At 50.9% G+C, this 13,007-nt stretch overlaps 1 protein-coding gene across 1 annotated transcript; it reads left to right on the forward strand.

Moving 5' to 3' along the window:
* Positions 1–9,523: 9,523 nt before the first annotated feature.
* Positions 9,524–12,684, forward strand: TRH (thyrotropin releasing hormone). Its single transcript, XM_053929258.2, has 3 exons — positions 9,524–9,652; positions 10,618–10,839; positions 11,483–12,684. Exons 2-3 carry the CDS (start codon positions 10,626–10,628, stop codon positions 11,989–11,991), a joined length of 723 nt encoding a protein of 240 aa, XP_053785233.2. The 5' UTR covers positions 9,524–9,652; positions 10,618–10,625; the 3' UTR covers positions 11,992–12,684.
* The last annotated feature ends 323 nt before the right edge of the window (positions 12,685–13,007 follow it).

The following is a 13,007-nucleotide window of genomic DNA, read 5'->3' on the forward strand; positions in this document are numbered from 1 at the left end:
TGCATATACACACGTGCACATGTACACACAAGTACACACAAGGCATAGATAAGTATGAATGTGTGCACGCCATCATACAACTATACATATGTACATGCATGCAGAGATATGTGCACAAACACATTTGTGCACATGTCCATGGCAGCTGATTATATCAGACAACACACTCCAGAACCGGCTCCTGCGCATCCAGCTCCATGCCAGCCCTGTGGGATGGCGGCATCCCCACAGCCCCCGGTGCCCTCCCTGAGCACAATCTCCTCTTAGCAATCTCCAGCTGGGCAGAAAATTGCTCTTTGGAAGCAATCTGGACCACACAGAACTGCAATTGGCCTCTCAGCACGAATGTTAGACCTCATGGGGCCACAGGGTCTGGGTCAGTGGGGACTCATGGCTTCAGCTTGTTAGACTAGACTATGAATGTGGAAGCCTTGTCTGGCCCTGAGCCCAGACAGGGGAAGACTCTGCCTGGCATCTCACTGGGGAGGGGAGGCAGGGACCGGCAACTCTGCTTTCGAAGGGGAGCGAAAAGAGGTCCTCGATCAGCTTGAGCTCATGTCCTTCCAATTCTGCTTGTCTTGACTCTCTCCATCCTTCAGGGCTCAGCTTCTACCCCTCTGCCTCCAGGAAGCTTTCTCTGATTGCTCTGGCCCTCAGGTCTTTCCTTGTACAACTCCAAGACTGGTCCCTAGTTTGTTCCTCCTTCTAGTAAATATCTTGACTTTCTCATGTGTGTCCAAAGGTGATAGAGGGAGGCTACCCTTGTGCTCTCTCACCTCAGAAAGACAGAGCCGGGCAGCCTGTGCTCACTTGCTCTAGGCTGAATGCATTTATCCATGTAGTCACTCATTTAACAAATCTTTACTAAGTAAGTGTCACCTACGTGCCCGGAACTGGATAAACAGCAGGAGACAAGTAGCTGTCCACATGAGGCTGAGGCTCTGGTGTGGCGGGCAGATAATAAACAAGGAACAAGGAACTGCACCTGATAAAGGCTGGGAAAGAAGAGAATGTGTGACGGGCAGGTATTCTAGCCAGGATGGTCAGAGAAAGCCTTCTGGTATGCCCTTTCATCCAAAGTAACTCTAAGACTTGTCCAACAAGCCACCCCCACCCCAGGGCCTTTGAGCACACTGTATACTGTAATACAGCTTATGTGGCCATATCCTTCCAGCCTCCCAGGCTGCTGACATCTTAGAGTTGTGTCCCTGTCTGGATCCTCTCAGTGACCCTACAACACAACACATTACTTGCTCAGGAAATGTTTATTAAATGAATGAATGAAATGATAATTTTTATATGTTTTAATTGATTTGAGGGGATTGTGGGGAGAGTAAGAGAGTGAGAGAGAGAGATCAATTTGTTGTTCCACTTATTTATTGCATTCATTGGTTGCTTCTTATATGTGCCCTGACTAGGGATCGAACTCAGAACCTTGTCATATTGGAACTATGCTCTAACCAACTAAGCTACCTAGCCAGGCCTGAAAGGATGAATGAGTGAATGAATGAATGGGCATTTGCAGCAGGCTCATAAGAATGAGTAAGTGGCCTGGCCAGGTTAATGTTTTTCTCTCCCTCTCTCTAAAATCAATCGATAAATAAAGATTTAAAAAAAATGAATAAGTGGCCCACAGGTGGCAGGGGGTAAGGAGAGGGGCAAAAACAAGGGGGGTGTGGAATTGCACAGAATGTTTGTAAAGTGAGTTTCATTGGTTGATGTTGAGGGGGATCTGGACGTGGAGTCGGGGAGAGCTGTCAGGAGAGGAGCCTCGGTTGTGCCCAAGTTGTAAAAGGTCTTGAATGCCAGGCTAAGGTGTTGATCCTACGCACAGCACGGAAACCACGCAAGGTTTGCCCTCCCCTGTATTCCCCAACACCTATTATGTGCAGTTGGCACTTAATAAACGTACTCGGAATAAAGGTTCCTGGGGGGAATGGACTGAGTTAGCTCTTCTTTGCTGGCAGCTGGACAGGGACCAAGGGTAACCTACATGGAATTAAAGTAGTGGCTGCCAGAAGTCCTCTTGGAACCCAAACAGCACTCCCTTTCCACCATGGTGTCTGAGATTCCTCCGTTAGAGGGTCATTTCTCAGGGGCCTAATGTTATTTGTGGTCAGGCTTCCCCAAATTTCCAGAAAAGATAATACTCTCAATGGCAATTTACTGCCACCAAGACCAGAACCAGATCCTGGGGTGGGGATGGGACATGGGCTGAAAGGTAGAACCCAGTCTTCCAGACAGAGTTTGGTTACTTTTAGCTCCTTGGAGAAAACCCTGACCCAGGCAGTGTGAAGGAAAGACACTGGATAGGACCCTGGTTATGAGGTTGTTGCTAATTCACTGAGGGATACGGGCAAGCCTTTCCTCTCTCTCACTCTTGGTTTCCTCATCCATGCAATGGGTACATAGGAAACCTGTGTTGTTTTACTGGCCTAGCATTCCTCTTCTAGTAGGTGGTCCCCAATATACCTTTGGAGAAGCCCCTCAGTCCCTGCTGCTCAGATGGGATTGACTCCACCCCCCAGCCCTAGGGTTGGCCAGTCTGAGTCATAGGGACCTGTGCAGGAATGAGCATCTGACCCAGGCAGGGCCAAAGAGGGCTGACCCTGGGATTTTTAGGAAAGAGAAGGACTCTTTGGCTTTTAGGTTAACTCAGCTTGGCAAATGAGATCCTGGGAATGCCTATGGCCACTTCACCTTTGAGCATAGTCAGGCTGAGAATGAAACCATCTAAAGGAAAGTCAAGCCCTGGCTGGGTGGCTCAGTGGATTGCGTGCTGGCCTGCGAAGCCAAGAGTTGCTGGTTCCATTCCCAGTCAGGGCACAGGCCTGGGCTGCGGGCCAGGTCCCCAGTTGAGGGGCACTCAAGAGGCAACCACACATTGATGTTTCTCTCTCTCTCCTTCCCCTCTCTCTAAAAATAAAGAAATAAAGTATTTTTAAAAAATAAAGGAAAGTCAAGAAAACAGATGCAGAAAAGGGACAGACTCCTCATGGTGTCATTCAAGCCTAAGGATTCTGCCATACCTGCAGCCAGTTCCAGGCCTATATACTGTTGGATACGTGCAGCATTGCATCCCCTTTTTATTTTGCTTGTGCCAGTGAGGGTTGTGTTGTCTCTCACTCGCAGCTGGCCATGCGCCTCACCCACGGAGGAGCCTCTCTCTGAGGACTGTGCCGTTTTCTGTGGAGAGTGTGATTTGGGAGGCATCCGCATATGGCCAGGCACAGTGCAGGGGACAAGGAGACCTGGGGAGGGGCACGGGGTGAGAGCAGACTCCTGCTGAGCCCGGTGGAGTGCACTCACGTCCCAGGCACACAGAGCAGGAGGAGAGCCCAAGAGGACAGGTGGACAGAACAGGGGGAGGGAGGCAGGGGTCAGGGTTTCCTGGACGCTCCTCCCTTGGCTTGGCTAGTTCCCTCTTGCCCCCTTTACACTCATCATTCACCAAGCAGCAAGAGGGATGGTCTGAGAGATGAAATCAGATCACATCTCTTCCTTGCTTTAAACCCTTTATTTTTCCAGTGTCTTGAGAATAAATTCAAACTCCTTATTCTTCATGGCAACAAGGCCCCATAACACGAACCCTTCCCACTTTTTTTTATCACGTACTCCACCTCCAACCAATACCCATCGTGTGCCCCGGGTCTAGGACTATGCTTGACACCTGTGCATACACTGGAGACACTTGTTGAATAAAGAAATCAGTGATTGAAACAGGAACTGCATAGTTTTCAGTGGGGTCAGCATCAACCGAGTTAATGGGGAAGGGAGAATTTGGATTAGAGAGATTTCTGCAGCAGGTTTCTATGGAAAAGGGGCAAAACCAAAATGGACTCATCTTCCTGAATTCCTGAGATGATCTTTATGATCTTGGAGAAAAGAAAACCTTTATTATTTTGACAATAAAAGCAGACTATAAAGGAAATAACTGGGTATATACAGGGTCTGGCACAAACAACACCCCTTTTTATTACAAAATCTTTTATTACAAAATCATAATTAAGTAATTCTGTAACATAACGATATCACACTCAAGCACACCATATGAAATTTTAGGTGAAAACTTCAAATTAAAACTATAAATTACTACAGCCATACTATTACCCTACCAACCACACTCAAGCAGGACTTGCTTCTGCCGGACTGTGTATAAGGTGCTGTTATTGTCACTGAAAAGCCACCATGTGGTAGATACACAACCCAACCGTGATAACGCTGCATAGACCGAACTGCATGTGTGCACACGGCACAACTAAGCACATGCAAAACTGGGGGTCTAAACAAGATCAGAGGGTTGAACCAGTGTCTACGTCCTAGTTGTGATATCATACTAGTTTTTTATTTTTTAAGTATATTTTATCGATTATGCTATTACAGTTGTCCCATTTTTTCTCCCCTTTACTCCCCTCTGCCCTGCATACCCCCACCCACCAGCATTCCCCCCGTTAGTTCATGTTCATGGGTTGTACATATAAGGTCTTTGGCTTCTCCATTTCCTATACTATTCTTAACCTCCCCCTGTCTATTTTGTACCTACCATTTATGCTTCTTATTCCCTGTACCTTTTCCTCCTTTCTCCTTCTCCCCCTCTCCACTGATAACTCTCCATGTGATCTCCATTTCTGTGATTCTGTTCCTGTTCTAATTGTTTGCTTAGTTTGCTTTTGTTTTTGTGTTTTTAGGTTCAGTTGTTGATAGTTGTGAGTTTGTCGTCATTTTATGGTTCATATTTTTGATTATCTTCTTTTTCTTAGATAAGTCCCTTTAACATTTCATATAATAAGGGCTTGGTGATGATGAACTCCTTTAACTTGACCTTATCTGAGAAGCACTTTATCTGCCCTTCCATTCTAAATGATAGCTTTGCTGGATACAGTAATCTTGGATGGAGGTCCTTGCCTTTCATGATTTTGGATGCTTCTTTCCAGCCCCTTCTTGCCTGTAAAGTTTCTTTTGAGAAATCAGCTGATGGTCTTATGGGAACTCCTTTGTAGGTAACTGTCTCCTTTTCTCTTGTTGCTTTTAAGACTCTATCCTTCTCTTTAATCTTAGGTAATGTAATTCTGATGCGCCTTGGTGTGTGCTTCCTTGGGTCCAAATTCTTTGGGGCTCTCTGAGCTTCCCGGACTTCCTGGAAGTCTATTTCCTTTGTTAGATTGGGGAAGTTCTCCTTCATTATATTTTCCAATAAGTTTTCAATTTCTTGTTCTTCTTCTTCTCCTTCTGGCAACCCTATGATTTGGATGTTGGAACATTTAAAGTTGTCCTGGAGGTTCCTAAGCCTCTCCTCATTCTTTTGAATTCTTGTTTCTTCATTCTGTTCTGGTTGAATGTTGCTTCTTGTATGTGTCCTGGCTGGGAATCAAACCTGCAACCTTGGTGTATCAGGATGATGCTCTAACCAACTGAACTACCCACCAGGGCCAGTGTACTATGCAGTTTTGTAAGATGGAACCATTAGGAGAAGCTGGGTGAAAGGTACCCACAATCTCTTTGTATTATTTCTTACAATTGCATGTGAATCTGTAACGATCTCAAAATAAAAAGTTTAATTAAAAAAAAACACCATAAAAATTAAATGGTAAGGTGGGAGGGGCTGCTTCAGGGTCTTCTATAGCTCAGAACTGATAAAGATCCTAAAATATCTGGATGACATTCCTGAACAGGAAGCAAAGGGGCCTTTGAGAGAGAACTCAAGGGAGGCGGATCTGGAACATTGGAGCCCACCCAGAAACTCAACGTGTATGTGTGTGCATGCGCATGGGTGTTGGGGTGGGGGTAGGCACTGGCAGTTAGAAATAATGAACAAACTCACCACTAAATTATCCCATTATTCATTTTCCAAAGCATAGCTGTATAAATCTGATAAGCAACTACAGTACAAATACATTTGTATTGTCAGAGAAAAAAAGAGAAGTTAAAAAAATATAGCCCTGGCTGGGTAGCTCAGGTGGTTAGAGCGTCACCCCCATAACCAAGGATGTGGGTTTGACCCCTGGGTTTGATCTATGGGTTTGAGCACATACAAGATTCAACCAATAGATGCATAAATAAAGTGGAACAACAAATTATGTTTCTCTCTCTCTCTCATCAATTAAAAAAAAAAGAAAAAGAAAAATACATGCAACACGATGACTAGACTCTCAGCTCCCTGTTTTAAATGTAGGCTTTATTATCATCTAGGCATGGCGAGGCCAGTTATCAGGACATGACCGCTATTGGAAAGGTAGCTTATTAATCACAGTTCCCATGAGAAGGGGGCACACCACACCGTGCAGGGCCACATGGGGAAGCACTGGGGTCCATCAGGAGGCAGAGGGAGCAGGGAGTGGGGAGAAAGATGGGCAAGAGCCTTTATTGTGGCTTCTGCAGGAAGGAATGGGCCAGGTGGCTCAGAAGGTTTAGGATTGGCAAGTTTAAGTAATTTCAGTAAACTTTGGGGCATAGGGGCTGTCCTTAGTTGTTTGATACCTGGCCCTGGGTGATTAGGTCAAGAAGATAGTAGCCTAGCAAGCGGTAGGGGTGTGGGCTCTGGATTGGTTTGTTTGCATATGAAAGGTGTTTCCAGGACAGTGCTTTACTATCGCCAGGAATCAGCCGACCCTGGGTTCAGCAGTCTCTCCAGAGTCAGTAAGACCCCAGAAGTCAAGCCTTAGAAACACATGGTTAATACAGCGCCTAATGACTAGACCAGGTTCTGCTTCCCACTAGAGGCTCAGTGAATATTTGCCCAGGAAAGGAAGGAAGGAGGGGAGGGAGGTGGTTGGCTTGCTGAGGGCACTCCAGATGCCTCTACCATCCTTTCTGGACCCTTGAGCTCTGTAGGAAACCCTTTTCCTCCTCCTCCGCTGTCTAGGAACTCTCCTCCTAACAGGCAACTCAAACCCCTGATTATAGAAATGCATCATATGGACACGCCAGGGGGCGATGTTCCAGCCACCTCACCCTCTACCGGGCAGGTTTTCCATCCAACCACACTTATTATTCCTGCGCCTTAGACTCAGAGAGAATTTTTTTTTTAATGCTGTTTGTTGGTTTGTGGTTAGGTAATGCTTCACAGAGGAAAAATTCAACTACCCCTGCACTGTCCTCCCATGCCTGGGCACCCCGGTTCCCCTTCCGCACTGTACTTGTGCACCCCAACAGAGAGTCTCTGCATTAGAGCATACCAGTCCATCTCCCGCGCCACCACACAGACGTACATGACGTACACGTTGCTCTCCGCTCTGCTGTTTTTGCTTTTTTTCCTAGAGCTTGTTCCCCATCTGTACTATGGAACAGCCCATTCTTCTAAAGCTTCAGTAGTACCCCGTAGTTTTGTATGGGCCCTGGTCGATTTAAGCAGATGCCTCCTAGTGCACAGACATCCAGGCTGTTCCCAATTCCGGCTTCTATACACCATGCGAATGTCCTGTGTATACACATCCTCACGCACAGGTGTGGGTATCTGCAGGATGAATTCTGAGAAATGGAATTGTCTCGTGGAAGGTACGTATGTGTTAAATTTTCAGGTTGCCACCCGAAGAGGTTGTATCAGTTTACACCTCCACCATGTATGTGAAAGATAACAGGTCTGTCCGTCTGATTAAATGCTTAGCTAGGTTGGCAATTCCTCCAATTCTGGAGTCTGGTGGAGAGAGCGAGTCCGGGCGCAATCTACCCCAGCCAACCATCTGAACTTGGAGGTACAAAGTGTGCCTGGGAGTTGGGAAGCCGATCAGGTCATCTTCTCCAGGCCTCAGTTTCTTCATCTAAAAATGAGGAGAGGACTCTTTAGCTGGTGGTTGGAAAGTTCCCTTCCACTTCTCATCTTCCAAGTCCTTCGGCCTCCCCAGGCCTCTGGGTCCCTATCTGTAAAGTGGGACTGATAGTCTTTACCTTGTTCACCTTGCAGGGAGACGTGAGGATGCAATGAGATGGTGGACGTGCCAGGAAGGCTGGGTGCTCTGCCAGGGGAAGGAGTAATAATTAAAAACTTCTGGAATCCCTTGCCAGACCACTAGCTTTTTCCAGGCATACAACAGATACTCAGTTAAAGTATTAGGCTGAAAAAACATTGAATGTGGAGGCAGACACTGTTAGGATGACCCAGAGGCAGGAGACGCCTTCAGTTGTTGTTTGGTCTAAAACGTGGTTCCCTCGAAGTGCACCTGGCTAACTCTGCATCTCCCGGACTGACAAGGGAGCCATTAAGTGCTTCGGGTTGAACGTTGTCCCCGGGACTAGCTGTGGCAGGATTCTCTTCCAAGGCATCATGTGACTTTGGGGAGCTGTTGGGAGACAAGCTCTTTGGCATCTATGCTTTTCTCCTCCCAACATTCCCTCCCCTCTTTTGCTTGGGTAGGGTGGACCCCAACAGGTTTCTAGTCCAGGGGCCACAAACTCCAAAGTCCCTTCTTGGTGACTGGGCAAAACATCTGGAGACAGTAGGGAGTGGTGGAGAGTGGGGTGACTAGGGGCAGCCAGAGAGGAAGTGTAGGTCCACTCTTTTCCAAGAGAAGTCATAAATCCACATTTTCCCTGAGTTCTCCTGGTTTTTAAATGTTGGTTATTCAGCCCTGACTGGTGGGGCTCAGTTGGTTGGGCATAGTCCTGCAAAGCGAAAGGTGGCTGGTTGGATTCCCCCGCAGGGCACATGCCTGGGGTGTGTGGGGGGGGATGGCTCATAGGACAGGGAACCGATCAGTGTTTCTCTCTCACATTGATGTGTCTCCCTCACTCTTTCTCTCTCCCTTCCCCTCTCTCTAAAAACAAATAAATAAAATCTTTTAAAAATTGTTGGTTATTCAGGTTTTTAAAAAAGAACTGTGAGAGTCACACAAAACAGTCTGTAAATGGTGGCGGCCCACCGACTGCTGGTTTTGGCTCCGAGTGCCGTCCCCTCACCCCGCACCGCACAGAGAAAGTGGAAGCCCAGAGGGTGGGAGGCGTTTGCCAGAGGTGACACAGGCCAGATAGGCGAGCCCAGATCCCACCTGCCCCCCAGTCTCTCCCTCTCCCCCTTTCTTCCTCCCTTTCTCCCTCTGCGTGTCTGTCTCTGTCTCTCTGTCCCTTCGGTGTGCGTGGTGTGTGTCTGCTCTGTGTCTCTCGGTTTCTAATGCATCTCCCAGTCTCCGTCTGTATCTTCTATTCTATCCCATGTGTCTCTTTTGATCTTTTATTTTTTGTTTTTGAATGTTTTTAAATTTTGTAATTTTTCTTTATCGTTGTGCTATTACAGTTGTTCCCGTTTTGTCCCCGCACGAGTGTTTTCTTAGACAACAGACCTTCCGGGCCGGGTGCAGAAGTGACCCCGCACCAGCGCCCCATCTTGCGGCGCGAGGCAGCTCGCTCTCCCTCCCGCCCCGCCGCCCCCGCCCCCGCCCCCGCCCCAGATTTCCGGCGGAGCTGGCAGGCCAGCGGGCGGGGTACCCGCGGGGCCGGCTGCCGTCAGCGCCCCTTCCCGGTGGCCGCGACCCCTCCTGCTGACCTCACCCGCGCCGCTGCCTCGCGCGGATATAAGCGGGGGCCGGGCGGAGCAGCGGGCGCCGGCGTCCGGGGTCCTGCGAGCGCTCCGGGACCCCCGACCCGCCGCCTCCAGACCCCCGAACGCCGGACTCTCAGCCTCAGCATCCCGGACAGGTCCCGCGGAGGTCGCGCTCGCCAGGTAACCGCCTCGGTGCGTCTCTCCCGCGGGCGGCGTCCGGGAACCCGGCCCCTCTCCTCCGCGCTCCAGTGCGCGCCGGGGGAGCCGCTGCATCTGCGCCCAGGTGGGCGCCGCGTCCGTACCCCCGCGCTTCCCGGCTCGGGCACGCCGGTGGCGGGCGCTCCCGCGCACTCACGTCTCGCCCTCTGCGAGTCGCGTGGAAGCTTCGCCACCCGAACCCGGCCTGGCCGCTGGCTGCGGGTCGGCGCCAGGACGCTGAGACGCAACCAGGCAGCCAGGGCTTCGGCGCGGGAGCAGTTAGGAAGGGAATCCCGACGTTAGAAGTGGAATTTTCGCGTTAGAATCGAATTTAGCCTTCAAATCTCCGACTCGCGCTACAAATAGGATTTTAGCGTTGGAATTAACGGTGAGGACCTAACTCCGATTAGGACCTAATCGGATCCTAACGATTAGGATCTTAGTGTCAGAATTCGATTCCTAGCCTAGCCATAGAATCTTAGCACCAGAGACAGTATCTAAGCGTGGGAACTGGAACGGTGGTGAAGGAGTGTTGGGATGAGAACGTTGCATGGGGAACCTTGGGGACCCTGTTAGCACGCGATGCAGCGAGGAGCCTCCTGGCCGTCGGGCCAGCGCTGCAGGCGTGGCTACACTTCTGCCGAGCCTACCCCAGCTCCGGCTGCCCCAGCTCCGGGGAACACCGAGCAGGGCGGTGCGACAGGGTTCCCTAGGCCTCCTAGCTCGCGCAGGCAGAACTGGGCGCGGGCAGGCGCTCCGAGCGTCTCTATGGGTGAGGACACCTAGAGCCCGAGGCAGATCCTCCTGCTGCCCCCACTCCAAAGTGGCAGGTGGTCCTGCTCCCTGAATGGTGTGTTAAAGTGGTTACTCTGGCCACAGGGGACTTGCTAGGACAGGAAAGGGGGGCGCGGTGTGCTTATGCTCTCTCTCTGTCTTCCCGACCCCAGACGCCAGGATGCCTGCCCCTTGGTTGCTGCTTGCCATGGCTTTGACTCTGACCCTGGCTGGTGTCCCTGGAGGCCGCACACAGGCCGAGGTGGTCCAGCAGGAGGCGGCGATGGCTGCAGAGCACCCGGGACTGGACGACCTCCTGCACCAGGCAGAACGTCTCCTTCTCCTTCGTGAAGACCTCCAGCGGCTGGGAGGGGTCCAGGGAAATCGCGAATCAGGTGAGAGGCCGCTCTGTGCCTGGCCGCCCAGGGGAGAAGAGGCTGAGGGGAGGGCTGGGGAAAACCCAGAGCAGAGGTGAGAGAGCGATCTGGTCATCCCACCTCGTTCTCAGAAACTCTCATTGGCCACACCCTCCTCCGGGTCGTGAGTTGACCCTTTTCTGGGACCACATTCCTCTTGCATCTCAGCCCTGGGGATACCTCACAGAGAGCATACCTTCAGTGGGGAAGATTCTGGGCTGGGGAGAGAGTGCTGACTACTTATGAGGTGTATATTTGCCAGGCACTCACTGTTCTAAGTCCTTCGAACACCTTATCACACTTAGAGGCTGATCTTCCTAACAACCTCTTAGAGAGGTACTGTTATTACCCCTCACTTTACACAGAAGAAAACTGAAGCTCAGAAAGGTTAAGTGAGTTGCTTATGGTCACACAGCTAGGGAGTGGCAGAGTTGGGATTGGAACTGGAAGCTTGCCTCTGACCATCAGCATGAGTGTGTGTGTGTCTGTGAGTCCTGAGAGGCAGATGCAAAGCCATGACTCTGGGTGAGTTCTGCAGGAACTTCTGCCTTGACTGGGAGGAAGGCTGGAGTGGGCACTCAGAGGTCAGGGGCATCCCTCACTGGCCTCTTTCCTTCCATAGAGTCCCAGATCTTTCAACCTGACTGGCTCTCTAAGCGTCAGCATCCAGGCAAAAGGGAAGATGCAGAAGAGGGAGTTGAAGAGGAGGAGGAAGAGGGAGGGGCTGTGGGGCCCCAAAAACGGCAGCACCCAGGCCGGCGGGAGGATGCAGCCATGTGGTCAGCAGATGTGGCCCAGCAGAAGCGGCAGCACCCTGGCCGGCGCTCCTCCTGGCTGGGGTATACTTTCACCAAGAGGCAGCACCCAGGCAGACGGCTGGTGGATCCCATTGCCCAAAGGAGCTGGGAAGAGGAGGAAGAAGAGAAGGAGGAAGGAGAGCTGATGCCTGAGAAACGCCAGCATCCTGGCAAGAGAGCCTTGGGAGGCTCATGTGGGTTCCAGGGAGCCTGTGGTCAAGCCAGCCTCCTGCTGGGGCTCCTGGATGACCTGAGCAGGGGCCAGGGGCCTGAGGAGAAGCGGCAGCACCCTGGGCGGCGGGCAGCCTGGACCAGGGAGCCCCTGGAGGAGTGAGCAGTTTCCTGTAAAGTCGAGTGTGGGGTCTAAGAATGTCCTGAGCCCTGTGTGCCCTAGCCCTCTGTGACCTCCTCTTCTCCTCCTCCCTAGATCCCTCGTCATAAACCCAAGCTTCCCTGTACACACACACCCAAACCCCTGGCCTTGCCCCCCTCCCTCAGGGACGCGGAAAGCCATCCTATGAGTTAAAAACCTATATTACTTCATTTTGCATTGGTGGCATGGGGGCAGATCCCAGAGACCCTCCCCAAGCCACAGGCCTGCTCCTATGCCTTAGCCCTGGCTAAGATGACCCTTCTGTGTTTTCTAAGCGACTCTCAGAGAGAGGCAGAGTGCTTCTGGGGCAAGCAGCCAGTGAGGGTGGGGTGAAGTTGAAGTGGTGATGTCCAAATTTGGCTTCCATCCCAAGTCCCATGTGTCAGGATTTGCCACACGTGAACTTCGCCCCCAGCTCCACCCCTTCTTTGCTCCCTTCTTCTTGTGTGGTATTTTTGTGGGTGGCAGCACTGGACTCACAGTTGTATTCTGCTTGGGGGAAGCATTTTAGGTGGAGACACCCTGTGTGCTGCGTTGTGTGGTGGTTGTGGGATGAATGTGTGGGGGATATGTAAACATTGCCCTGGATGTTGTGGCCTGAATATAACCTGCTAGGCACCTTCTCCTTGTCAATGGTTATCATCCTAATCACAATAAAACACACATCTGGATAACCGTGGAGCTCTGTGGTTGCAGTTGTGTCTCAGCTGCTGTGGGGTTTCTCTTTTCAGCATTGAGGTGGGGGGGACAGGACTAGAGCTCTCCGCCTCCACAGAGAAGGGAATCGGGGACCCTGGAAGATGAAATGAAATGTCCTCACCACTGCCCCCATCTCAGAACAAGCTTGGGAGGCGGACAGGGACCCGCGAGACCGTTTGACACCTGGAGAAACTGAGGCCTGGAGAAGAGGAAGGGCTTGCTGGAAGACACAAAGCTGGCTGAGGTGGAGCCATGGTTCTGAGAGGACAGCTCAGGAC

This window comes from Desmodus rotundus, chromosome 8 (assembly GCF_022682495.2).
Source record: "Desmodus rotundus isolate HL8 chromosome 8, HLdesRot8A.1, whole genome shotgun sequence".
In the NCBI taxonomy this organism is placed as follows: domain Eukaryota; kingdom Metazoa; phylum Chordata; class Mammalia; order Chiroptera; family Phyllostomidae; genus Desmodus; species Desmodus rotundus.

What these genes read in the sequence shown, in the direction of transcription:
- TRH (XM_053929258.2), top strand. Translation starts at nt 10,626, where the DNA reads ATGCCTGCCCCTTGGTTGCTGCTTGCCATGGCTTTGACTCTGACCCTG. An exon ending in CCAGGGAAATCGCGAATCAG is followed by an intron (nt 10,840 to 11,482) that starts GTGAGAGGCCGC and finishes TTCCTTCCATAG; the next exon opens with AGTCCCAGATCTTTCAACCT.